General features: G+C 37.2%; 7 protein-coding genes across 8 annotated transcripts; 5 read left to right on the forward strand and 2 right to left on the reverse strand.

Moving 5' to 3' along the window:
- LOC18588408 (venom phosphodiesterase 2) lies at window positions 53-2,825 on the forward strand. 2 transcript variants are annotated; one of them, XM_018127636.1, is made up of 2 exons: window positions 53-2,357; window positions 2,583-2,825. In XM_018127636.1, exon 1 carries the CDS (start codon window positions 262-264, stop codon window positions 1,738-1,740), a length of 1,479 nt encoding a protein of 492 aa, XP_017983125.1. In that variant the 5' UTR covers window positions 53-261; the 3' UTR covers window positions 1,741-2,357; window positions 2,583-2,825. The 2 variants fall into 2 exon arrangements, with proteins under 2 accessions (XP_017983125.1, XP_017983126.1); XM_018127637.1 differs by having other exon boundaries at window positions 2,591-2,825.
- Window positions 4,340-8,258, forward strand: LOC18588410 (thioredoxin-like 2, chloroplastic). Its single transcript, XM_007012796.2, has 4 exons — window positions 4,340-4,982; window positions 6,120-6,302; window positions 7,150-7,314; window positions 7,858-8,258. Exons 1-4 carry the CDS (start codon window positions 4,767-4,769, stop codon window positions 7,987-7,989), a joined length of 696 nt encoding a protein of 231 aa, XP_007012858.2. The 5' UTR covers window positions 4,340-4,766; the 3' UTR covers window positions 7,990-8,258.
- On the forward strand, window positions 9,180-10,895 carry LOC18588411 (uncharacterized protein At4g29660). Its single transcript, XM_018127927.1, has 2 exons — window positions 9,180-9,537; window positions 10,506-10,895. The coding sequence occupies exons 1-2, from the start codon at window positions 9,355-9,357 to the stop codon at window positions 10,614-10,616; spliced, it is 294 nt and encodes a 97-aa protein (XP_017983416.1). The 5' UTR covers window positions 9,180-9,354; the 3' UTR covers window positions 10,617-10,895.
- LOC18588412 (PRA1 family protein F3) lies at window positions 12,291-13,008 on the forward strand. The gene is given in 2 exon segments (XM_018127926.1): window positions 12,291-12,581; window positions 12,584-13,008. Coding segments are annotated over 2 exon segments (492 nt in total). The 5' UTR covers window positions 12,291-12,364; the 3' UTR covers window positions 12,859-13,008.
- On the reverse strand, window positions 14,841-16,169 carry LOC18588414 (cytidine deaminase 1). The gene has a single exon (XM_007012801.2). The coding sequence runs from the start codon at window positions 16,001-16,003 to the stop codon at window positions 15,089-15,091; it is 915 nt and encodes a 304-aa protein (XP_007012863.1). The 5' UTR covers window positions 16,004-16,169; the 3' UTR covers window positions 14,841-15,088.
- LOC18588415 lies at window positions 18,643-23,158 on the forward strand. Its single transcript, XM_007012802.2, has 8 exons — window positions 18,643-19,025; window positions 19,846-19,913; window positions 20,578-20,725; window positions 20,811-20,891; window positions 21,341-21,427; window positions 21,729-21,814; window positions 22,290-22,410; window positions 22,819-23,158. The coding sequence occupies exons 1-8, from the start codon at window positions 18,768-18,770 to the stop codon at window positions 22,894-22,896; spliced, it is 927 nt and encodes a 308-aa protein (XP_007012864.2). The 5' UTR covers window positions 18,643-18,767; the 3' UTR covers window positions 22,897-23,158.
- On the reverse strand, window positions 23,368-25,929 carry LOC18588416 (tetraspanin-2). Its single transcript, XM_007012803.2, has 2 exons — window positions 25,331-25,929; window positions 23,368-23,948 (listed from the first exon to the last, which is right to left on the reverse strand). The coding sequence occupies exons 1-2, from the start codon at window positions 25,826-25,828 to the stop codon at window positions 23,637-23,639; spliced, it is 810 nt and encodes a 269-aa protein (XP_007012865.1). The 5' UTR covers window positions 25,829-25,929; the 3' UTR covers window positions 23,368-23,636.

The raw sequence follows: 26,460 nt of genomic DNA on the forward strand, positions 1-26,460 counted from the left end.
GAATATTCCAAATAAAAAACGTTGAAGTGGAACAACTCTTAGTTTTATCTTCAGCTGGACTCCATTAGACCATTTCACCTTCCTGAACTAAGACTTGCTTTGGCGACTTGCTAACCAACCATCTCTGAAACATCTCAAAATCTTGCAGTTTACTCTACCAACTACCACTTGTCGTTGTGCCTTCAAGTCTTTTTGATCTCTCTTTTCTTTGTCTCTGAGGCCTTGAATTCACAGAAACTGTGGAAAAGGAAGAAGAAGGAAATGACGAGTTCTGATTCATTGAGTCAAACAAAGCCAATACCAATCCCCACCCAAGAAGAAGACCCTTCAAGCCAATCCACAGCTCTTCTTTCTTTCAACACTGATTCTTCTTTAGACCCTTCAGCTAAAGAATCTCCTTCAAAGCCCACCACCACCATCGTCTTCATTGCTTTAATACTCCTAACTTGCGTTGCTCTTTCTGCTGCCTTTGCCTTTGCTTTCCTCTTTTACTCTTCTCCCTCTTCATCATCTTCCTCTTCAGCTACAGTTCACAACTTGTCTCGTCCTCTGAAGAAACTGGAAAAACCAGTGGTTCTCTTGATTTCCTCTGATGGGTTTCGATTTGGGTACCAATTCAAGACTCCAACGCCAAACATCCACCGTTTGATTGCTAATGGAACAGAAGCTGAGATGGGTTTGATTCCTGTTTTCCCTACTCTTACTTTTCCTAATCATTATTCCATCGTTACTGGCCTTTATCCTGCTTACCATGGTATTATAAATAATTATTTTGTGGATCCTAACACTGGTGAGGTTTTCACTATGGCGAGTCACGAACCTAAATGGTGGTTAGGTGAACCACTTTGGGAGACCGTGGTCAATCATGGGTTAGAGGCTGCTACTTATTTTTGGCCTGGAAGTGAGGTAAAGAAAGGTTCTTGGAATTGCCCTGTAAAGTTCTGTATGGATTATAATGGTTCTGTTCCATTTGAGGACAGAGTTGATACCGTTTTAAGTTATTTTGATCTGCCTGGTAGTGAGATTCCTGCGTTTATGACATTGTATTTTGAGGATCCCGATCATCAGGGTCACCAAGTTGGACCTGATGATCCGGAGATTACTGAGGCTGTTGCCAGAATTGACCGTATGATTGGGAGGTTGATTGATGGTTTAGAAAAAAGAGGGGTTTTTGAGGATGTTACTATAATCATGGTTGGAGATCATGGGATGGTTGGTACATGTGATAAAAAGTTGATTTTTCTTGAGGATTTGGCCCCTTGGACTGAAATTCCGAAGGAATGGGTTCAGTCTTATAGTCCATTGCTTGCTATTCGTCCACCTCCCGGTTATGCACCATCGGATATTGTTGCAAAGATGAAAGATGGATTGGAGTCTGGGAAAGTTGAGAATGGAAAATTTTTGAAGGTTTATCTTAAGGAGGAGCTACCTAGTCGGCTACATTATGCAGCAAGTGATCGAATTCCTCCAATAATAGGGCTGATTGAGGAGAGTTTTAAGGTAGAGCAGAAGAGAACTAAGAGAAAAGAGTGTGGAGGATCACATGGGTATGACAATGCAGTTTTCTCCATGAGGACCATTTTTATTGGTCATGGTCCTCAATTTGCAAGGGGGAAGAAGGTGCCATCTTTTGAGAATGTTCAGATATATAACTTGGTTACTTCAATTCTTAAGATACCGGGTGCTCCAAATAATGGGTCATCATCATTTCCTGCATCTATGCTTTTGCCTAGCCAGTAATAATAGTTCCCTAAATATGTTAAGGATCTATCTGCTGAAGCATGGAGTAAAGTGGGCAGGATGACTATTGCAAAGCCACATGATCACCAGTTCATCTAGGCAGATGTTTGTGAGTACAAAAATGGTGAGACTGTGCAGTAAGATAAGGGTATTGGTGAACTTAGGATCTTTTGAGATTGTTGAGATAATGCATTGTTGTATCTCCTCTCCTCAATTGGCTCCAACTTTTCATGTATCTGAGCTGCACCTTATCATTTGAAAATCAATCTGTAATCCTGTGCATTGCTTTTATGATATTTTTAAGATAAGAGTCAAAGTACATCGGGGAAAAGTACAAAGTTTCGAGGATTGTCCTCTCTGCTTCTATTCCCTGCTTAGACAAAAGCCTAGGTTGCTCACTTAAGTTGTCTTTTTGAAGCACTTACCTTGAATCTTGGAATACACAACTAAATTTAGAACAAACAATCTTTAAGCTACTTGTTGAAAGGGTTCAATTTCTGTTCTGTCTCTGCATGTCATATGTTGCTTTGATGATGAATTTAGTTGTGTGGAAGAAAGCAGTGCTGTATTGCTGGTGGAATGCTTGTTACTATTGTATCATGCTAGCTGCAGCGTAGGTAATTGTTCTCTTGCCTGGATATAAAGTGTCAAGCTTCTTGACTTTTGATATTATTCTTACTTGCATCCACCTTTTTGGTTTTTTATATAAATTGAATCATGAAATGCTTGTAGCGAAACAGATTATAATCTCTTCCCTGTTACCCTAAGCAGTTTATTCTCAGATAAAGGGCGAATGTTTTTATGACTTTCTTCTTGACCCACTTGGTTTTTTTGCAATTTAGGAGTACAGATTCTGACATGGAAGTAGTTGACATTGGGTCAATTCCTAGGATTTTTCAATGACAAAGGTTGGAATCTTTGATTCTTTTGTAATGCACTTGGGCTATGCATAATGGTTTTTGATCAGTGTTTCTCTTTGCATGGTCATTGTTTACCCACGCATCCAGGATGCATAAGTGGGATGGTTTACCTATAAACACTATGGAGACTTGGGTTTTTAATGATGAACGGTTGTTGATTATTTCTTTGTGGAGTATGCATGGCTCTTTTGCCACTGTCTGCTTAGATAATTTATAAGCTTCAGAAATGGTCGAACTTATTTATGGCACTCGCCGTAAAATATCTCCATACGTTACAGGCTCTTCAAATGTTGAACTTAAGTTCATATGGAAACCAATTATAATTGTAAACATGGAGGAAGAGGTATGATCTATGCACAACTTTCCTCTGATTTCATCGTAAAACAATCTTTGTTTCACACGTCATGAAGACATTAACACTTGGATTTAAAGCAATGTTGAGGAGTAGGTTTAGGGTTTAGGGTTGCTTCAAGTCAAATTTATGTAGAGTCTTCTTGGAAGTTACTATGAAACAAAAGCAAATAACCAAAACACATAACAAGAAAAGAACAAAATCATATCTGATCAAAATGAGTGTAAGCTTAACATATATAATAAGACCAATTCAAGGATAAGTATTTGATATATGTGTAATTATACAAACAAAAGGTTATATTTGAATCACAATTCTCTCTTTAAAGAGTCAAAGAGCTGATTTGATTAATCCTAACTCTCTTCTAGGCAGTATATCAAATGGGTTTCTGTTCTGTAGAATTTGAGACTAAAGAATGTGTAGAATTTGAGACTAAAGAATGTTTTGATTAAAACCACAGTAGGATCTCTAAAACAGATATCGGGATGTTTAAAGCACCCTGAAAGCCAAGCAGAGGATGAAGAATGAAATGAGGTTGCAGACCTCTGGAAAACCACCTATGCCTCTGTATTGGTGGTACAAGATTACAGTTGAAGAAGACAAAGAGCTGCTCAATTGTGCAAGTTTTCTTCGTTTCTTTCATTACCATGTAATAAGCGCCCTTTTTTTCACTGAACAGGCAATATTCGACACGGATCGACGGATACCTACTTTTCCAGCAAAGCTGAAGCTGTTGACAGGTTTGCACAAACTTCCGAGTCCCGCCATCCACCAGCACCTAGGGGAGCAAAAACCCAGACCATTTATTTTATTTTGTCACGTTTTTTTTTTTTTTAAATAATCATTGAGATTCTGAAATGAAATCCGACCTCACAAAATGTGAATCTTTCTAGAATCTTCCTTAGAAAAGTAGTGTTCCACGCGTTCTTGCAAGTTACACACTAATTTCGTCGAAGCATGCGACCTGGATATTTTTGGATATGTCCATTTCAGGTTTAAGAGAGAGTAAAATTGGAAACGTTGTTGGTTTATTACTTTTCCTTCTTCTCTCAAATGCAACTTTGGAGGTTTCTGACGGAGAAAGAAACAACTTTACCTCATCAAATTTGATAGGTTGGACGGGCATCCCTTGGCAGTTTCTGTTCATTCAGTCTGAAATTCCATTCTACCATTGCCCGTTAAAACCTTGAAGGTTCTTGTTCTCCTACCACAAATTGTAGTTCGTACTTTGAACTAAATATTGTTCGGACTAGGATGAAGAGAAATACCAATTGTGGAGAACCCTTAGCCTAATTTATCTTTTTTAACTAAAAATAACTGAAGTGGGAGTTGGGTTAACCGGCCGACCGGTCAAAGATTCTGAAGGAAGCCAAAACCAACGAAATTACCATGTAAGTGTAACTGGAGTACATGTGGAAGCATCTTCATCGTACGATGTTTGTTCAAAGTTCACATTCTTTCCCATAAACATAAACATACAGAGCAGAAACTAACAAAATACAGAGGGTGTCTTTCTCTTTGCCTTTTCGTGTATCACAGTTTGACCTTCTCTTTCTGTACACCAACCCTTATTTTCCCTCTTCACCTCTATAAATATATCCCAAGGTATCATATTTAACTACTTACATAACTTCTTGGCCCCAAAAAAAAAACTACTTACATAACTTTCATTAATTAAAGAGAGAAATATCAATTCTTTCTTTCTTTCTCAGTCTCTCTCTTCTTTCTTTCTATCGTAAGAATCTCTAGACTAGATGGCAGATGTGGTTAGATTATCAGCATCATCGTTTCATTCTTCTTCTTCTTCGTTGCATACCTCCTTTGCATCCACCTTGAACTCTCGACAACCGGGTCTGCCACCCAATTTTAATTTACGTAGGAAAAGTTGTTCTCTTCCTTCGTCTTCTTCTTCCGTTGCCGGCCTTTCTCGCCTTCCTTTGACTTCCAGAAAGCAATTGCTGTCTTTCAAGGTACTGGAGCTTTGCTTTTTGTTCTTGTTTTTTTTTAATTTTATTTTCATTCATCAGTCAAATTATGAGGACCCATTTGTTTAATTTGTTTGTTTATGCAGTTTTGTACGAAAATTAGGAGGATGATGCTCAGTTTCATTTGAATTTTGCATTTTTACTACGAGAAACTGTTTGTTTTAAATCTATTATTGGCCACAGAATTTTAATTTGGGTAGGAGCTTATTTTATTTACATTTTCTTGCTTGAGAATACCCTGCTCTTTCCAGTTTAATGACTTTTAGCTATTTTACTGGCCCTTTCATTGCCTATTATAACAATAGATTTACAAACTCTATAGCACTCGAACTACAATTTTCATCTTAGGGCTTGTGTCAGGAGTCCCTTCACTTTCTTACATGATTTGTTTGAATCTAGTCTCGACTGGGTCAAGAAGTTGAGTTTTGTCTATCTACATGGTTTGCATATTGCCTTTTCATTCTTATAAAGCCATGAAACCGCAGAGAAATATTTCGAACACAGTTTCTAACAAAATTTTAAAACTCCCTTCTTTAGCTTACCAGGTTTCTTATAGGTGTGCTTAAGACTTACTTAATGATCTATCATCTGCTTGTTCCTTGTACACCAGGTTTTTGTGGGTAGCTTAGTTGGGAATTTTCTAATTTCTTTTCATCATTCCTGTGTAATTTTATTACTATTTGACAGTTCTTCCTTTATAAGAAGATAAGTTTTGGGATGATGATATTTTCTGCTGGATTAACTGGGTAGTAAGAATCAATAGCTGCCTTTATTGGGGTTAACATTGTTGAATTATTGATAGTATATTGTACCACTTATTCCAAAATTACATGCTGAAATCTTTTGTCTCGGAGCTTGCAATATTGCTAGACAGCTACACTTGATTTGGACTTCTTATCATCACTTATGGTTGACAGCATTCTCACTTATTAATTGTTATTATAAATTGCATGAAATTGAATCATGTTACTTGGGCCATTTGTGTCAGCCTTATTGTTAATTGAGTATGAAATGTTTTCCTGGACCGCACTTTCCCGCAATTTCCCAATACTATTTGCAGAAACTATTGATTAGGTCTTATATATGAGATTGAGATCCATTAACCAAGTTCTTTTGTTGCAGGTGCATGCAACTATTACTGAAACGAACAAGCCAAAATGGTGGGAAAAGAATGCCGGACCAAATATGCTTGACATTCATTCTACTGAAGAATTTTTGAGTGCCTTAAGTGAAGCTGGAGATCGATTAGTTATTGTTGAATTTTATGGAACTTGGTGTGCTTCTTGCAGAGCTTTATTTCCCAAGGTAACTTGTGTGTTTCTTGACTAGTATTTCATGTTTCCATGATACTTCCAAGATCAAAATCAACTTTTTGTGTTGGCAAAATTATGCCCTTGATTAATTATATATGATTTCTACATTGGAGAACCTTTAAGTATTTCTCGATTGAATATAACATTATTGTTAGTCAATACATCGTAAAGATAAACAATGACTACGTTATATAATCCAAGGACGACTAAGTAGATCTTGTTTATGCTGAGTTTCACTTAGTCTTGGCTATTTATATCAATTTTGACATTTGTTAAAGTTCTCTACGTGATATCGTGGATGCTTGTTCTCCTTGTTCTCCTAGGATAGCAAGGGCCCTCCCTTGTCGGGAAATATTGGCACAGAAAATCTTTCTTCAAAAAACAAAATATGCATTTGGAAAGGTTACCTTAAGCAGCACAAAGCCTTCAATGAACTCATAGTGTTTTACTGTAAGAGATCCACCAAAAATGACGGATCTTCAAATTAAAAAACTGGAATGGTGTGTGTATGTGTGGTGGGGGGAGGGGTGCTTTCCAAATGGTTTTTCCAGCAACTACTGCTTGTTAGGACAAATATATTAATTCATTTCCATGTAAATCATCAAAGTGATGTTTGCACTGCCTACTCATCTTGCTTGACAGAGCAAAATTTTATCGAGTCCATTGCTTACACCCAGTCAAGAAGTCATCCACTAACAATTTCTCAAATCAGGCTAGATGTGCTCTTTAAATATTTAATACCTGAAGCTTTTTACCTTTTTCATCTTTTGTAAAATAGCTGATATTGTTTCTGAACTGTGTTGATTTTTTCTGATGTTGCTTTGAAATGATTCTGGCAGCTCTGCAGGACAGCGCAAGAACATCCTGAAATTTTATTCTTAAAAGTCAATTTTGATGAGAACAAGCCTATGTGTAAAAGTTTGAATGTTAAGGTGCTTCCTTATTTCCACTTTTACCATGGAGCCCATGGACAACTGGAATCGTTTTCATGTTCGCTTGCCAAGGTGAGCATTTTTATCCTCTATGAGCCCATGGACATATTTGCACTTGTTAAGACATAAGTTGATCCCATTAGTTAATTGTTCTCCATCTGGCTGCTGGGAAGTGGATAAAGTAAAAACTTTAGTCATAAAAGAACCGTCTGAATATGCACTCCCCTTGAAGGAAAGGTTGAGGCATCAACTTCTGGTTCTAGAATACCTTGCTTGCTCAACTATAGGTTGACATCAGAAATCATGTCTTTCAGTACTTCATAACTTGATTGGAACACTTGTTGGAAGCACAATGGTTTTTTGATTTTCCTTTTTTGGTGGTGGCTTTTGTTGAGAGAATGATAAGAGAAATGTATGAAGTGGATGCATAACATTGAGAAGATTCATTATCAAAAGACTCTTAGGTGTATATTTAGTCTTTGAAACTTGCATGTATAGGTGATCAATTTTCTTTTGCAACTATATCACTTGCAGAGAAGATTCAATATAAAATTGTTAGTAACTTAACCTTCACTGTCTTAACTACATCTGATGCTTTTCCAATATCATCTGCAGTTTCAAAAAATAAAGGATGCTATCCAAATGCACAGCCAATCGCATCGCAACGTCGGTCCACCTAAGGGACTTGGAGACCTGAATCTTGAATCTGTATCTGCTCCGATTGAAAAACCGGCTGTGTCAACTTAAACACAGGATTCATTATGAAGCTTGTGTCTACACCGGTGCATTGCCATGTATATTGCACACCAAAGTGGACTCCCATATTGAGCTTATATGATATTTCTGTATATTGTCATTTTTCTCTGCAGAAGAATACTAAGTAGAAATTCTTAGCTTGCTGCATTTTTTTCATTCTTATTCTGCCTGTGATATATGTAACCTCGAAACTCAATTAGAAATCAAATTGATTTTGTTGCATCTTGATTGCTAATATTACTGTAACGATTCAGGTTCAAGCTCCACGGAAGTAATAATTTGTTAGATTCAAATAACATGATCTAAGTTGTTAGTAATGATTGAGTCAATATTTTATAGAAATTTTAACAATTACATTCATTTCATATTAATGTACGATGAGATATCACAGTTTTTGATATAATATTTGATCAAGATCAAGTGTAATGTTTAAGCATTTGTTAATATTACAAAAAAATAAAATATGAACATGTCAAAGTAGGTGATAAAATTGATCTGGAGGTAGATAAAAATTGTGATTTTATCTTAATTTTTGTTCGTTTAGTCTGAAAAGAAAGTTTAGTACGACATTAAAACTATTATAAATTTGAATGTTTTCTGAATTTATATTAAAATCTGATGTTAAAAAACGTATCATTAGAAAATTATAGACAGGCTGGAGCTTATTTGGTCTGATTTTTTTTTTAATTTAAAAACTATTATGAAGCTCTTATAAAAAATAATAACTTTTAAAATTAAGTTAAATCTGTTTGATAAATTTACTTTTATAAATTCTTTTTTATAAATAAGTTGTTTGACAAAATAATTTATATAAGTTATAATTTTGATTAAAATTATCATAAAAGATATTTAATAAATAATTTTTTATTAATCACAAATTCCTTTGTTTACAATGAAAAAAAATTAATTTTATTTTTTTATTTATAAAAAGTATAAAAAGCATTTTTATATAACATAAAATTGAAATAATTTTTAATAGATGAGATATTTTTGAAATAAAAAAAAAATTTTAAAAAAGAGACGTGTTTTTTAAAAAAAAAGAGAAAGCTCTTCTTTGCAACCTTTTTCAAAAAAATTTTTTAAAAAAAATTTATTTTTTAAAATTTTTGAAAATTTTTATCTGACTTTATTTTTACTTTTAAGATGTAAATAAACTGAAAAAAAATTAAGTCAAAAAAGCTAGTTTCCAATTTCGGGGAGATTTTGGGTATTTCAGCACTCACATCCCTCTCACAAGAACCCACTCTAGCTCACGCGCCGCCGTAAGCAAGTGGGTTTCGACACGATCTTCAACTGGATTCAGACGTCTTAGAAAGGGAACTGTGAAGAAAAGTATAGTGGAGGCGGGGAAAAAAAATGGCAAGCTATCTCTGGAGAAAATATGCAGACTATGTTTACACCAAATGGGAAAGAACGCTTCTTTGGGACATGTTAGAGCCCTACAGAAGACCCAAATCTTTTACGCCTCTCGTTACTATTTATATTGCAGCTTTCTACACTGGGGTCATTGGCTCCGCCATTACTGAGCAACGCTACAAGGTATTTCCTTTCTACCATTTTCCTGGGTTTTTTTTTTTCCCATAGTTATGGTAGCTATGTCTTTAGTTAAACCAAAGGGTTTACTTTTCTTCTTCTTTTTTGATAAAAACTAGAAAGGATTAGATGAGTTTATAACGATAGCAGAAAATCACAAAAATGAGTGCCTTCTTTACCTGGATTTGGAGTCCATATATGTAAACGGGAAATTACAATAGGAGATTGTAAAATAAGTGTTAAAACTTGGAGGATATGGCTTGAAGTTCTTCCTAAATTATCTGTGGCTCAATTGTTAGGTTTAGGCCTCTTTTGGATGTTTGGCAATTGTTTCAGCAAGTTACTAACAGCTCAGTGATTCAAAATCCATAGCGAATTACATGGAAATGCTCTCAATCAATGATCAATCTTTGTCTATATAAAGCTTTGCCATAACATTCTATCTTAATCTTTTAGGAGTTTACACATGTTGTTTTCTTGAACTTTATAATTATCTTCTTCATATTTCCCTAATCCCTATAATCTTTTATATCTAATCAGGATCCCATTTTTTTATGTTCGAGTTTTATGTGGGCTCATACAGATGATTGAAGAGAGTCATGAATTTTCCTTTAAGAGATTGAATCATAAACAAATCAAGTGCATATAAAAGTTTATGTTTTGTTTTCAACTCCCTGAGCATAGTCAGCATATTCGTCAAATTTATGATTGAAGAGTGGAGCAAATGTTTCATAATTGTATTTCATCTCATTTTTCTTGTTATCATTTATCTCAAGTCCAAACAACTAAAAGGAATTAAATCTGTTTTTTGTATCACTTTGTTTTCTATATTTTCTTTCTTTTCATTTATTATCTGACTTAAGTCGCCAAGCATATTGTAAAAGCTCTTGGAAACCCATGTTGTAATCAATGGTCATTTAGGAATTGCAATCTTCAAGGATCTATCAAGAGTTGCAATCTTTGTTATTGATCAGGAAAAGTACTGGGAAGATCACCCTGGGGAAGCAGTGCCGCTCATGAAGCCAAAATTTTATGGTGGGCCCTGGAAGGTGCTCAAAGGTGATGTCCTGCCACCTAATCAGTGAAAGCCAGAAGATCCGGTCAAAGAGTTATTGTGCCATTCCTTCTATTTTACTCTGTTCCTGTATAAAGGTTACAGATTTTGTAGTGTTTAGCTTTAAGCTGTGGTGATGATGTTTGTCAATGACCAGTTGAGATAGAAGATTGTTTAGTTCTTAATTGTTTCTAGCATCAGATCTCCATATGAGATGAGAGACCACTTCTTAAAAACATAAATCATATATTATCAGTTTTTCATCTAACTAATATCCTTATTCTTGAAACGATATTCAGGCTTTCTTTTCCTTGTGTTTGTTATTCATGTTTTATGCCTCTGGTAAAAGGGGCGCACTATCCATCATGGTGCATGCTTCCTCTCAAATTTGTAATTGGAAGAAAGTAATATGTTGTCGCTTGAACTTGCTCTTTAAGATGTTCTTTATTGGCATGGAATAAGGTATGCAAAGTGGATGTTCCCTTTAATATTTTGTTTTGGCTAGGAATCGAACCCACTGCTTCCGATGCAGCACCAATCCACCTAAAGGCAATTAACAAGATCCAAACTAGATGCCAACACAGCTGAAATTATGGCGATCAGGAAGGCACTCCAAATGGTGGCAGCCTGTAGATGGTGTAGTACCAATGAAGTTATTATAGAAAGTGACTTGGAAAATGCAGTGAAGTGGGCAAAGGATCCGCCGGCTGCAGCTTGGAGAATTAGAGGCATTTTAATGCAGATGGAGCTCTATAAAACTAAACTCAAAGCCTGCAATTTCAGGTAAATTCCTCGGTCTGCAAATGGTGTTGCAGACTCCTTGGCTAAAGCTGGGGTGCTGAGATTGGAAGATTTCTTGTGGGCACTTAATGATGCTGTGGATGATATTTAATTGTTGCATGCTGATGGCCTCTTTTATTTTGTTTGTTGATTATGTCGATGATTGCATGCTGGTAGCCCGATTATCATGCTTCTTGATTTTGCGGATGGACCATGCTAATGGTCCTGACTTCTTTTTTGGGTTTGTTGAAACGTGTTGTGCCCTGGGGTATATATTTGCTGGTTCTTTTTGTTTATCTTGCTGCTGCAGGTAACTTTTGTGTACAATGGATACGAGGCTTTTATATTGTCATGATGTACTTAATCTTTGGATATGAATGTACGAAGGTCATGCTAACCTCCTGTTTGTGGGGGATGTATAGAATTGGTTGGGGATCTAAAGATTGAGCTAAGCACTGCAGAGGTTTTTGATGTTCTGCAGTTTTTGTAAGACTGAGCAGATGGTGGAACTGCTCCTTTGTTTCTTTTACAATTGTGTATACCGTTCAGCTCTTCAAGAAAAAAAAAACAAGATTTCAAACTTATTACAGACAACTTGATCTATCCTCTTTCTAAACACTTAGCTGATATGTGTTAACTTGAGCCACAAAATGAAGAATGAAACCCGCCTAGATGTTATGTTTAGCTCACCTCAAATTTAGCAAATTATGTAGTGCAGGTTCTTCTCTCCTCCTCCGTAGCGATTGGCTTTCTTTCGCTCTCTCCCTCTTGGCATTAGCCACTATCTCTCTGCAGATCAAATTAGAAATGACAACATATGGAACTATTCCAGCAGAGTCGCCACCATCATCAAACTTCATTTTCCGTGCAAGGGAACAGATCCGATCAGGCCTTGGCAGGTGACAACATATGGCAGAGTCACCACCATCATCAAACTTCATTTTCCGTGCAAGAGAACAGATCCGATCAGGCCTTGGCAGGTGACGACAATGGAAAGAGATGGTCAAGATCCAAGCTATAAACCTCCCCTCCAATTTTAACGACTCCATACAAAGAATCCAAACCAATGCGGCATTTTTTAGGATGAACCTTGCCATCATCATATTGTTTCTTCTCTTCCTCACCTTGCTCTGGCACCCTATCTCACTAATTGTCTTCATTATCATGATGGTCGCAGGGTTGTTCCTTTATTTTTTACGAGACGGCCCCGTGTCAATTAAGGCTTTGTGATTGATGATCGCATTGTGATGACGGGTGTGTTGTTGGTTACCATTGCCATGCTTTTCCTAACAGATGTGACAGACAATATCATAATTGGCCTTTCTGTTGGATTAGCGGTTGTTTTGGTCCATGGAGTATTCAGAAGTACTGCTGATTTGTTCTCTGTGGATGACGAAGAAGTGAATAGATCGCCAGTTTTGATGCGCCGTGCAGAAGAAGCGGTGCCTCTGCCATTAAAGAATGCAGCCTCCTCTTCTTATTCTGTTTCTTAGTGTTCTCTTGAATGCTTGAGATGCTGTTGTTCAGTTTAGAATATATGAATTAGGGAAAGTAAGAGATTCTTTGCTGTTTGAAGTTTTATGTGTATAGACTAGAATATATATAATGTTTTCTTCTTTAAGAGAAAGTTCTGTTGCATTCAATTCAGTGTTTTTCTTTTGACATTTGAAGCTTTGAAGGGCTGAAGGGAAACCGATTAACCAAGTTGGGTTGGTTATCAAAATCAATCACTTCATGTCGGATAAGTCCTTAATGAAGTAACTATTCAAGTTTATATTAGGCCAAAAAAGTGATTGCTCTTTCATTAAAGGTGCCAAGAGTGAGATTCATATAAAGATAATCTCTCTTTCATCTACTGTCACTCGATTGATCAGCCTTCCTATCCCAATGCTGCTATCACAAATTACGTCAGGATTAAAGATAAACTTGGACAAGGTTACAGTCATTTATAGCTTCATATGTTTTAGATTGATGTTGACAATGACCAAAAGTTCAAAATTTTTTTGGGATAAAGATTATTTGTGGGAGGAATGGCACTGGTTAAACCGAAATTGAGTTGATGTCGAAATAGTTGCTGCTTTATACTGCCATTTTGACCATCTTTCGACATCCACTGCACTTAGATGAAGTCTTTGATACCTAAATTCAGAAGGAAATTGCAAGTTGCAACCTTGTGCCATAATCGGCTGGAGCAAAATAATTGGCATGTCGGATCTTTAACACTTGAACCAGGTTGGGATCAGTTCTTCATCTGGTACAGGGCCGTATGTAGGAGACTCTGGGCTTCTGGCATAGTTTGTTTCGATTGTACTATTGTATGTGACAGAATAAATTTGCTGACTACAAAGAATCACATCGATCTGATCTTTTACAAGTTAGGAGATTATGACAAGTCTTAGTTCCCAGAATCAGCTCCAAATGACTAAAAGTTTACCAGTTTAGTTTGGGTATCTAACATGATGAATATCTATTAATTTCCCTGCAAAAAGCAAATCAAATTCACTGTAGGCACTTGCCTGGCAGCAATATGAAATCTTGCAAGGAGATAATAAAGGAGAAAAGCTGTGCAGAGAACTTTGAAGGCAAACTTTAATGCTCTTTTTGTTTCCTTCTTGTTGGCTCTGCTTTTCTATTGTGGATCCTCGATCCATTGTTCGACATTTTGTACTTTCTCTACCTTTTTTTCCCTTCATTAAAAGCCACAAAATTGGACAAAGCCAAACAGAAGAATCGACACCTTTTGATGGTTAAGAACTATCAATTTCCCCTTGTTTGAGCCTACACTTGATCCATCATCACACCAATTTCACCATTGCCAATATCAAGTTACCTGCAACTCCACGTCACTGCTCGGCATTAGCCTGTATGTAAGTGAAACTATCCTAGATTATAATCCCACTTTCGATCATAAAAGCTTATAACCTGACCTGCAAGTTAAATGGTCATGATCCTACCCAGCTGGAAAAGTGAAAAAAATTGCAGCACCAGAACAGAACCTGGGCATTTGAGAGGCCATTAAGAAAGGTTCAAGTGTTTTGACTTAATAATTAAAGAAGCCTTTTGACAACACATTTAGATCATGAGGATAGATCTTGAGAGTAAATATATAGAGATGGGTAAATGCGTTGCAAAGGAAGTAGCAATGTTGGAACTCCACGGCAGCAGGATCCACCACCCACCAATCGAAAATTACAGCCGCAAATGGACCAGTTTCCATACAATGATATCGATCCGGTCAGAGAGTGAAAAGGGAACCTCATGTTTGCCTCTTTTTTGGATGCCCTTTTACCAACCAAAACTTTTAAAAGAAATCATCAGCTCAGCAACAGCCGCCGCACCACCTGCTTTTCATCTTTCATTTATCAAACAGTTCCAGCCACCCCATCTAAGTCCATTGAACAGCTCAGACAAAAATTAAGTAATGCAGGAGAAAATAATTCAAGCAAAGCATATTCAAACATACCCAGTTGCTGACTTACATCAGAAAGCATTAGAAAATAGCGAAACTTTTATTAACTTGCTGATTTACATTTCATGCTTGGTTTCTTGAACCAAGCATGGTCATTTTTTCTTGCACTAAAGATCAAACAGGCATTATCTTTTTTCTTTTCATCAATGGATCCATGAAATTCCCAGTTTTCTTTCTTGTTTTTTTTTTTTGCCATGCTTCAACCATTACAATTTTTTATATAAACATAAATTGTACCTAGTACTCAAATTTTTTTAACAAGTCTTTTTACAATGGAACACCTTGAACTCACACTTTGGCGAAATACACTGCAAAAGCAACCTCGCCGTGTGTTCTTGTTTAATAACAGCATCCGCTTTTTCCACCAAAACCGCCCCAACGATCCTCTCATACCCTCCACCGCCACCGCTCGCCACGTAAGCCACGATCGCCGCCTGAGCAGGCGGCAAGCTCGGATTATAAGCCGCCGATTCCATGTAAGACCCTTTATATATCTTCCCTTCAACATCCACCAACGCCACCCCAGATGGACATCTGCTATAAGGCGCGTGTGACGCATTCGCCGCGTCGAGAGCCGCGTATTTTAAATCATCCTCACCGTTGATTTTGCCGTTGCATAAATCGGAGTAAAAGGACAACCCATTTCGGTGAGGCTCGAGGAGAAGAGGGACGTCTTTTTCGAGCAAATCATCAGGGCCGAACCTGTGAGGTAAAAAGTGAGATAAAGGAGTAAATTCTTGGTCTTTATCATTATAATTATTGTTTGTTTTGTTTTCTTTTTCGTCGTCAGAGGAGGTTATGAGGAGCTTGACATCGGGGGCGCCACGGAGCTCTTGGAGGAATTGGCGGCAATGGCCGCAAGGGGCGGCGGAGACGGCGAGGTATTTAAGAAGCGGCTCCGCATTGAGGGAGAGGTTGGTGATAAGGAATTGCTCGGCGTGGACGGAATGGTTGAGGGGTAGACCCGGGAATTCTAGATTGACTCCGAAGAAGATCCGACCAGATGACCCGAGTCCGACTGCTCCCACGTGGTAGTTCGAGATTGGCGGGCGGGCTAAGGATTGAGCGGATTTGACCAAGGACGGGAGGAGTTGGAGCACCGTTTGGCCTGATTGTTTGGCCATTTGTTCGGCTTCGGCGGAGTCGATTACGAATCTGGGTCCGTCCATTTTGAGAGATGAGCTGATGGGTTGACCCTGCTGGGGACGGTGAGTTTGGGTGATGTTTGGATGAGGAGTAGGAGAGCTCCTGAGAATGAGGAGGACGGGAGGGAGATGTGGGGAGAGAAACAGCGAGGCGAATGGGGATTATTTATAGTGGGAATTGGCCTATGGCTGTCATGAACAGTAAATAATTACTATTTCTTTTCTACTAGTAGTAGTGTGTGTTTTTTCAAACTGTTTAAGGCTGGTATATTTTTCTAGGTCTAGAGGGATCCATGAGATTATTGGAGTAAAACGATCTAAATTTGACAACTTCTTTTATATTCTCATCCAGCTTTTAGTTTCATGAATGAGGTGAATGATTGTTAAGTTTATTTGTATTATGCATGCATGTTATATGAACATTCATATTTATCTATACAATATGATATGCTTAATTAAATTATACTTATTAACCCAAATAAAAAAACCAACAAACAATTTTGACTTGGAAAATTCTAATATTGACAGCTTGCCACCAAAACCATTAACAAGGAGACTGATCTCAAACCATCCAACACAAGCAATTTGGTTCAAGTTCAAAGTTTGATAATTTCTTTGTAGTTTTAAAGAGTCCGATGATGCAATACTACTAATTATTAACCTAATTGAGTATTAATAAAATTGGTGGGAAAAAGTGTGCATTACTAAGAAGTTTCATATATACTTTGATACCAAACATCATCTACTTATGCGTAGAGAGATGATGATTGATTAAGTTGTTTAACATGTTGGACATGTGCCATGTTTATTGGCAGTGAAGAAAAAGTTAAGAAAGGAACAAATCCCAATACGTTATTAAAGTAAAACATGCCGTACATATATAGAGATTTGTCCAAAAAGATTGATTGATTCCATTTCGCCATTAGATCAGTTTTTTGGCCATATTATTGCATAAGAATTAGAGGGGGGAAAAGTCATTTTAAAGGTGCTTGATATCTTGGTCAGATAGAGACACAAAGGGATTAGTTGAGTGAAAGCAAGAAACTCAGTCAATGCAATGAATTCTATGGGCTATTGATTGAGCATTAGCACTGGAAATAGAAATAAATATGAATTTAACACTGGGAAAAGGATCCATGGCTTTTTGCCCTTTCTATTTTTATTATTTTTTAAAATTTACATCTAAATTATTGATAAGATCCAATGGTCAAGTCAACTTCTAACATGTTAGATGCAACCAAACAAAGGAATCATTAGCCCTACTAATAATTTATCTAATCTGTTATCAATTCTGCCTTTGAGTTGAGCAAGTTTAATAATTCATCAGGATAAAAGACAAGATTGTACAATTGCATGGTTTTCCTTTCCCTGTTCATGGGAGCAGCTTGTACAGCCATGAATTTTATTCTTTTTCTTCTGTGTGTACTTGTAATAGTTTTGAGTGCACAGGCTCGTTCCAGCTAGGCAGCTACCACTTTGACAATCATCTCATTTTGCGTGATTTCATGGTGATTAATTTATTAGGGGTAACTACTAGTAAAATTCAAATTGGATATTTCAAATCAATTGTCGTTCTGCTAGATTACCTGTGCGTCCTTGCTCCTTAGTCTTGTTTTTGTTTGAACTTTGCTGAGGAATTAAGCCTACAGACTGGTCTTTTTCCAATGAGCTAGTGGGTCTTTTTCCTGGGGCATGTTTTCCACTTAATTTACACGAGTCGTGATGGAAATGAGACCTTCGCCACATGCAATGCAACCATACCTAAAGAATCACATGCATATTGCCAATTGATGCTGACAGTGGATTCACACTTACCTTTGGAATTCTTTATCTTAGTTGCTGCAAGCTTGCAAGCATATCTTTATTCTATACTGAATGGCTATTAGATTAAAAGATGCTAGGCTTCTCTCAGCCTCTGTATCTCCTGGCATGGTTACCCTGCTGTTTCCTGGTGGCCCCCGATCTTTACCTACCAATCTAGATGATGACGTTACCCTGGTTTGGTTGCAAGCGTTGGTAGATTTAAGTACCGATCACTTGTTATTTTTTTAAAAGTTTATTTTAAGTTATGTTTATTTGAGACGGATGAATTGACCCAACAGAGAGAAGGATAACGACGAAAAGAAGAAACAAGAACGTTACATAGCAATTCTGTCTGTATCCTGTTTCTAATTTTTCCCTTTTGAAAGAGAAGTAACCATCATAGTGATCCATTTACTGACTTGGGCCTGTCAAGCTTGGTGGTAGCCTTGTAGGCTGGTAGTAGCTCTCACAAATTTCTAATTATGGGTCCATTAATTGTCGATTCATGTAATAATTTTGGATTCTCTCTCTTTTCTCGTACGGTAAGGCCTTCTGCACTTGGAGGTTTGATCCTATCTGATGTCCACTTTGCCAATGTGGATTCCCAGTGAGACATCCACTAGGTAGTTCGGACTGAGTCATTGGGATGTCTGGTCGGCACAGGAACAACATAGAGATGACATTTTCTGTGTTAGATGAAACTCATGCTTAGTTTTCTTGAGAAATTTCGTGTATGGATTTGAATGCTGTGTAATGGTTCCACGTTAACCAAACGTGAATCACTAATATAAGATCAGACACCAAATCACATCAACCACACATTAGTTTTGGGGGCATTTTCTCACATGACAACCTTGATTATCATTTCGTCAACATAACATCCAACCATCACCATTAATCGTACGGTTTCTAATGCCCCAACGTGCATGCTACCGTAACCCAAGCAGCAGCATATAAAAGTACAAACCTATATATACACGATGACATGACGTCAAAGATGGCAATCATCGGACTTCAACTGCAACAAAGGTTACCTGTCTTGGCTGGTGTTAGTTATTCTTGTTTGACTTCTGCTACCGCCGTTAATTCTGTTTCTAGGCTGAAAAAATGGAACAATGGTGGTAGACTGCCACGTAGGCTGGTGCTAGGCTTAGGGGCTTCATTTTGGGCTCAGTATATGAACATGGCTGGCAACTGCAAATCATTCATTGCTTCTGCAAGGCAAAAGGGTGCTGTTGAACAGGTGCATCTTCAATGTTTACTAATTCTTCTTTTGTTGATTAGTCTCTGGGTTTTTCTTTTCTTGCACTTTGAATTATGTCGGTGGTTTATGGAGTCGAATTTGAAACGTAATCAAGTTTTCATTGATTTGGGCTTAAGGAATTCGACAAGTTAAGTCTTTTAATAGCTTCTGGGTTAGTTCAATTTTGGAACGCAATTTCTAAGCATTTGAAAACGGGTACGTATCAAAGTGGAAGAAAGAAAACTCAACTCAGTTCTTGATGGATAATCATCATGAAGATTAAGTTGATTGGGGGTATAAAGTTGACTAATTGCTCGGTTGTTCTTGACCAAATAATAAAAACAAAATTTAGCACTTTTTTGTTTTCTGAAAAATGGATAAGGATAATAGGCAATAATGGATAGAAGTCTTACATCCTTCAGTTCTCGGGATTTGAATGTGCAGAGAAAGTAATGGTGCATACAACTTCTTAAACCAGAGATGATTTTGAGCTGAGTTTTACAGCCAAAATTAAGGCCTGCAGATGTTAGTAGTGACTAGTGTTACATGCGTGCATACACACACACACACACACAAAAACAACAGGCTAACATATGAATCAGTGTGCTTGGTTGAGTTTAGTATTAACAGTCTCTACTATGTTTATTGCAATTTTTTCTTGTATGCTTTAAGTTACTTTCTAGAGTTTTCAAGGTCATTACTGAACCCATAATTCAATCATTGTCCTAATGTTATTTTCATGGCTAAAGTTTAGATGGAAATTGGAAACTGTTATTCTCTCTGATTGAGAAGCCAAATCCCCTTGCTTTACTTAACACAGGTGTTGCAGAATGTGGAATGGCCAGAACAGTTCCCCTTCAAGGATGAGGATTTCCAACGCTTTGATGAGTAAATAATCTAAACTGAGTTTTGCTGTTTAGATTGAAATCTATGTTCAACTTACTGCTTTCCTTGAGGTTATTCATCAAATTTTGTTATTGCTTTGGTTGCTGCTGTTACTTACTGAGTACTGACCATATTCATGATGATAATTCGCATTCGAAATTGTTGATTGGAGATTGGAGAAGTAACTTTTGAAGCATCTTTTACCAATTCTAGATGAATGAGCTTTGTAAATGTGATACATGTTTGGCAAAGCCCTTTTACTCAAACGTCAAAGAAAGTTACATGGTCAAAACATGAGTCTGTTGAATTGTTATTTCTCCTAGACTTAAGGGCTTTAAGTTTTCAATCAAGCTGTCTATACTTGCTGCCTGTATCTCACGTCATTTCCTCTACACTTTGCTAGAATAAAATAGAAAAAGAAGTTGATTAGTACTATTAAACAAAGAGGAAATCTCACAGCACTCCACAGCTCATCCTTGCATATATCATCCTACAGTACACTGATTACAGGATCTAATGCTTCAGCATGTGGTTCAGTCAAGCACATATTGTTTAGCTGAAAGTTTATGCTTTTCTTCAATCATTTCAAAGTTTCATCCTCACGTTAAACATATTGACCAGGTTTTTAGATTTTCATATCTGTCTTACACCTTTTGATATGTTTCAGATCACCGGATTCATTGTTTTATGAAGCTCCGCGCTTTGTTACACATATTGATGATCCAGCCATTGCAGCACTTACTAAGTACTATTCAGAAGTTTTCCCTCCCAGCAATACTCCAGGAGTGAGCATCTTGGATATGTGCAGCAGTTGGGTGAGACATTCTTAATGTTGAGATCAGTTGATCAGCCTATTTCTCTATTGCATTATCATGATCCAGTTCTTGGCTTTATGTTTAGGTCAGTCATTTCCCAAAAGGATACAAGCAAGAACGAGTAGTTGGAATGGGCATGAATGAAGAAGAGCTCAAGCGAAATCCTGTGAGATTAATTTTTCTTCTCGCTTCTTTATTGGCTTATAAGTACATGTTCAAAAATGTCTTGAAGCTGGTCAAACTGCTGCTATTTGAGGCTATTTTAGCAACTACAACTATAATGATTTAGTTACTTAAATAAGGATCCTACGGCAAAATTGTAATAGATTATGAGTTCTCTTCAAATAATAGTATTAAGTTACTCCCTACATTGATCTCCACACTCAAGCTACTTTTGCTTTGATATTCTTTATAGATAATTGTCATCTGTGTGAGTTCATGGGTACAACTGAATTGTGATACTGCAGCAAATGGAATCTCTTTGAAACATGCCTTGTTCATGACATTGTTTTGTTTCTGGGCAAGGGAGTAATAGCCTTGCCTTCCTTTTAGTTAATAATCTCTATATTGATGGGATGAAGAGATTCATATTTCTTAAAATTATTGTCTTTATAGGTTCTAACCGAGTATGTTGTGCAAGACTTAAATTTGAATCCTAATTTTCCTTTTGAAGATAACTCCTTTGATGTCATTACTAATGTGGTATGTGCTCTTTCCCATCTCTTTAATTTCTCCTTGTCTTTTGCTGTTTCACTTTCAAAATTGCTTCTTGGACATTAGTTGTTCCTTTCTTTCTAATTCTTTTTCTATTTTGGATGCACTACGTGAAAGATGCTTTAGGATTTTTTGCACTTCTTCTCTTAAAGCTAGGGTTTATATGCTTATCTTCCGGCAGTATCATGTTTTCCAATTTTTGGATGCTTAAAACCAACTCCTTAACAAGTATGCTTGTAAAAATGACATTTTAAGGATGTTCAGATGTATGTTCTTTAAAATCCTGCAGGTCAGTGTTGATTATCTAACAAAGCCTCTTGATGTTTTCAAAGAGATGCGCCGGATTCTTAAGCCTGGTGGATTGGCTATAATGAGGTGAAATGTTTATCTACTTCTAATTAATGGTTGCGATCAAGTTTATGATCAAATTTTATTCTGTTCATTTCTTTTTGATGATCTCTTAGTGTAAGATTTAGCTGTTTCCATGATGTGATTCTTGACACCTAATGAAAGGATTTAATAAATTTCAACTTAACAAGCCCTTAAGGTAAGAGAGTTTCCTCTGCTAGTTTTTAGAAGTCTTATGCAGAAAGTGTGAAGATTTTCCAGCTTCAGTAAGCTCATGTTATGTGGGTTTTCTGGCAGTACTTATTGTTGATTCTACAACCTGTGTGATTCATTGCCTTCGCCATAATTGCAACACATGTTTTTATGATTTAATATTGCAGTAGAACTACTGTCTACGAGATACCGTCAATGTTTCTCCTTGTTCCACTTCTTTGTTCAACCATTTATATTTATCCAAAAAATTTAAACTTTTTTCAACTTAATGGAATGCTTTTCCAAACAGCTTTTCAAATCGTTGCTTCTGGACAAAAGCAATTTCTGTATGGACATCCACTGGTGATACTGATCATGCTGTGATTGTTGGGTCATACTTCCATTATGCTGGTGGATTTGAACCTCCTCAGGTAAATAATCTTAATTATAATATGTTATTCACCCATGAAGTTTTTCATTTTGCACAATAGAATCATATTCTCCACCTGTTTTATGAGCTAATAATTTCTTCGACAACAGTTACCTGGCAATCTCTTAGCTCCCTATGCGTGTGCATGAGAGAGAGAGAGAGAGAGAGATGTCTAAGTGCCTAAGACATGCTTGTTTTTTTTGGTAAGAAAAATCAGCTGATGTTGACTGGAATATGCTGCTGCGTATATCGTCAACAAGCCCCAAAGTTTCCAAATTGAATTACATGTTACCCAAGTTCCAAACATGCACGTCCGCCATCCATGTGCATTCATATGAGCATATCCAAGCTAATGGTAGACACTAATCTGAGCCTTTCTTTAAAAAATTAACTACACTTGTGTTTACAGGCTGTTGATATATCTCCTAATCCCGGACGCTCAGATCCTATGTACATTGTTTACTCTAGGAAGCTCTCGTCTGCTTAAGAAGCTATCAGGCTGAAGATTTTGAGAATTTTCTTCCAATCAATGAGTTTCTTTTCTTTACCCTTTTCTGCAATCCTAGGAAGGGAAACAAAGTATCTCTGAAGTCCAATCAAAACCACAACCTGAAAGCTTAATGCACATCTTGATGTTGTGACACTGAAAAACCCCATTGTTTCCCCATGCACTACACCTCTGTTATCTTATCATCCGGCTTCTTGTTTTCTTACATTTTTCGATATTAATGTGATCACATTACAAGAAATATTTAGAACATCAAAAAGGCATATATTCCCCGGTCGGCGACGTCGGTGCCTTTTTTTATCTTGTTGCGCGTATTAAGGCTTTTCGTGAGTGCGCGTTTGCGCATGTGCCTATGCGCCTTTGAAAGGGTCGCCACTCTCCCAACAAATTGTCAAACGTTTCACCCAACCAGGAACCTTGTAAAGGCTTTTCAAATGGAAGAATCCTATACTCGTGGAAAGCTGATAATTGAGATTCTATTCTCGTTTTTCATTAGACAGTGAGACAAGTACTTGAAAAACTCTTTTTGCTTTGCCCTCCTCACTGCTTCTCCATACATTCTAGATAAAAACAGAACATTGGGATATATACACGACACTACTGACAACATAGCTCAACGAAAAGATAAAAAAATGAAAAAAGCAAAAGCTGAATAAATACAAATGAAAATCAGAGAGTGAGGTTTCCAATGATGATTTTCTTTCTTTTTTTTTGGCTTTTTAAGTCCAACCCCGTTTGTAGCGACTGAAGAGGTCCTCCGTTTGGGCATTCCTGAAGGCACTGCAGGCAATGATATAGACCCATATCAGTACCACCACTGCCACAATGAGTATTATGTTGGCTTTCCTCCATTCTCTCCTCAGATTCCCAAGCAGACCAGCCTTGCATGAGTTGCAGTTATAGCAGAGTTGGCTCTGGTCATTGCTCCATAGATAGCAGTCAGCGTCCCCGGTCGGGTTCGCCGCATTAGACCACAATGTTGGGTTCACATAAGTGTAGCCACAGATTGTGGGAGGCTTACAACATCCCGACTGTCAAACAAAAGAACAAGAAGAGTTAAACTAATCAGAAAACAGCAACAAAAAGGCAAAAGGGAAAAGAAAAGAGAAACACCTCCCCACTAAATCAACGTCCACTTTGTCACCATATATTGCCAAAGCTGGTACTTTTCAAAAAAAAAAAACATCGCCAAAGCTGGCAACCATAAACTAGCATTTTTATCTTCTGCAGATAGACTACATAGACAAAGCCATCAGCCCATCACTTTATTTAAAATGGACAGCTTTTTAATAGGGTCAAAATCCCATGATTTCATACTAATAATTAATCTGGTAGGTACTGATTTCACTGGCACAAACTTCTCCAACCCACAAAATGAAAGTATTAGAACCTTTGGCCTTGCCCCACGGCACACAACATGTGCCTGATTCATGATTTGAGCTGTGATAAAACATAGCAAAAAGTTGTACTGATAATTTTGTGGATCAAATTGATCCATTCATGGGGGGCCCAATGAATGAATGGTATCATTATTTACCCTAAACTAAACATCAAACCCATAATAGTAGGTCCTTCTTTATATTATTTAGGGTGAAGTGGGCCATGGTTTAAGACATCAAGTCATGTCCTATTCCAGCAACTTCGTGTGACCTCAATGATAATTCAATCGCCATCTGAATTCTACTAATAACCATGAAGGATCTTATACCTAATCGTCATCGGGAAAACAAGTAACAGATGGGGCAAAGAAGAATTCTGTTCGCTATGTTATCCAGGAAAATAAAGTAGAAAGAAAAAGGCCCAGCAGCTATATAGTAAGGATGAACATAACGGTTAACACATTGCTGATTTTCATTTTTTTTAATAAATACTCGTGTTCTAAGATTTCATTTAAAAAGAACGAATATAGTTAATTATGACAAAGATTTGGGGAAAAAATTAAATGATTAGCTATTGCTTACAACAGATTATTGAACGAAAATGACATGTTTGTGATTCTAAGTTTAATAAATGAATTCAATGTTTGTTGTTGAAAACTACATGATATCATATTCAATCAATAGTTAACACATTTATGGGATATTTATCAGAAGAAAAAGTAGGCATCTGATGCTTGTTAGAACTAAATTCCTCTAAGGACTTTGCAATAACCAATAAGAATGTGCCATAACATTTTATTCAATATTCTTACAGTGAAGATCTAACGACCAGTTTGGTTGTCTGAAAAATAAGCTCCTCTGTTTTGCAGGTAATTCGCAGTGGACGTTTTCTGTTTAATTGCTCTTTCCTTGGACACTACCCATGAAAATCTTAGAAAGGGTACCGCTATTTTCATAAAAAAAAATCATGAAAATTTGAGAAAATATGGCCATAATTGAAAGGTAAAGATCTAAAGAACAGAGCTTGGACTTGCCTGAAGAGGAGTGATATGAGCGGCGAAGAACTGATCAGCGGTGATATATTGTTGAGTCAACTTAGGGCAAACATCGGTGTCAGCCAGACAAGCCCTGATCTTGTTCCAGCTCTTGGAATCAACTACGTGGTTTCTAAGCCAGCTCGAGTACCCATCGAGCCTATACTCCTTGTAACCCCTTCCAGGCACATCGTAGCTCCCATCAGGCCTTGTAACTATGAAAGCAAAGACCAGCAAGATGAGGAGGAGACCAATGAGAATGGCCATGCAGCAAAGATAGAAGGCCAGGAGGGTTTCCTTGTACCAGTAGGCACCGACAAAGCCAGCAAGGGAGACAAGGAGGATGAGGAAGCCAAGGAGAACAACGGGCCATCGGAAGAGGTGGATGCAGTTGTTGTCAGGCTTGGAGGCTAGCCAGATGCCAGCTGCAATGATTGGGATGGAGCAGAGAAGGGCTACAAAGTTGAGGACTGCTGTTATGTTATTGGCTACTCCCATATTTGGTTGAAGGGAAGAGAAGAAGAGAGTAGAACAGTTTAGAGAAGGGAGACTGTGTTTGAAGATTGGGTTCTTGAGCTGTTTTGGCCTTTTTATCAGTTTGGTAGCTTCCAACCTGTTTTGGTGCTCGAAAGGGTAAAATGGTAATTTCCGGATTAAGTACACATATATTTGTTCACATTATTGTGCCTTCGAAGGATGTTCAAAGTAACAGCCGGTAACTCTTTTAATGGCTCAGAAGTTAGAAAGTAGAAACCCGTAAACATCTTAATCTTAGTGACTTACCTTCCCAATCTGTGATGTGATCTCTTTGCAGGAATTGTTTTCATCTTTGGCTTTGATTTCCATTTTCAAAGAGAAAATCATACTCCAACAGCCAAAGAAAAAGGATTTAGAGAAGGGAAAATTGAGGTTGAGTTCAAAGGCCAGGCCATTCTGTTTGGTAAAGCAAAAGTGCCTTCTGTCTTTTTTGACTCTCACAAATCACAATTTCCATCTAATCTGCTACTACTGGTGAAACGGTAGCAATTTCATCTTTTTGAAGCTTGTGCCTTCAATCCTAATTCCAGTTGCTATTGGAGCTATAAATTTAAAGTCTTCATCACTTTTCTTAGACATACAAAAGCTTAAGT

This window comes from Theobroma cacao, chromosome 9 (assembly GCF_000208745.1).
Source record: "Theobroma cacao cultivar B97-61/B2 chromosome 9, Criollo_cocoa_genome_V2, whole genome shotgun sequence".
NCBI lineage: Eukaryota > Viridiplantae > Streptophyta > Magnoliopsida > Malvales > Malvaceae > Theobroma > Theobroma cacao.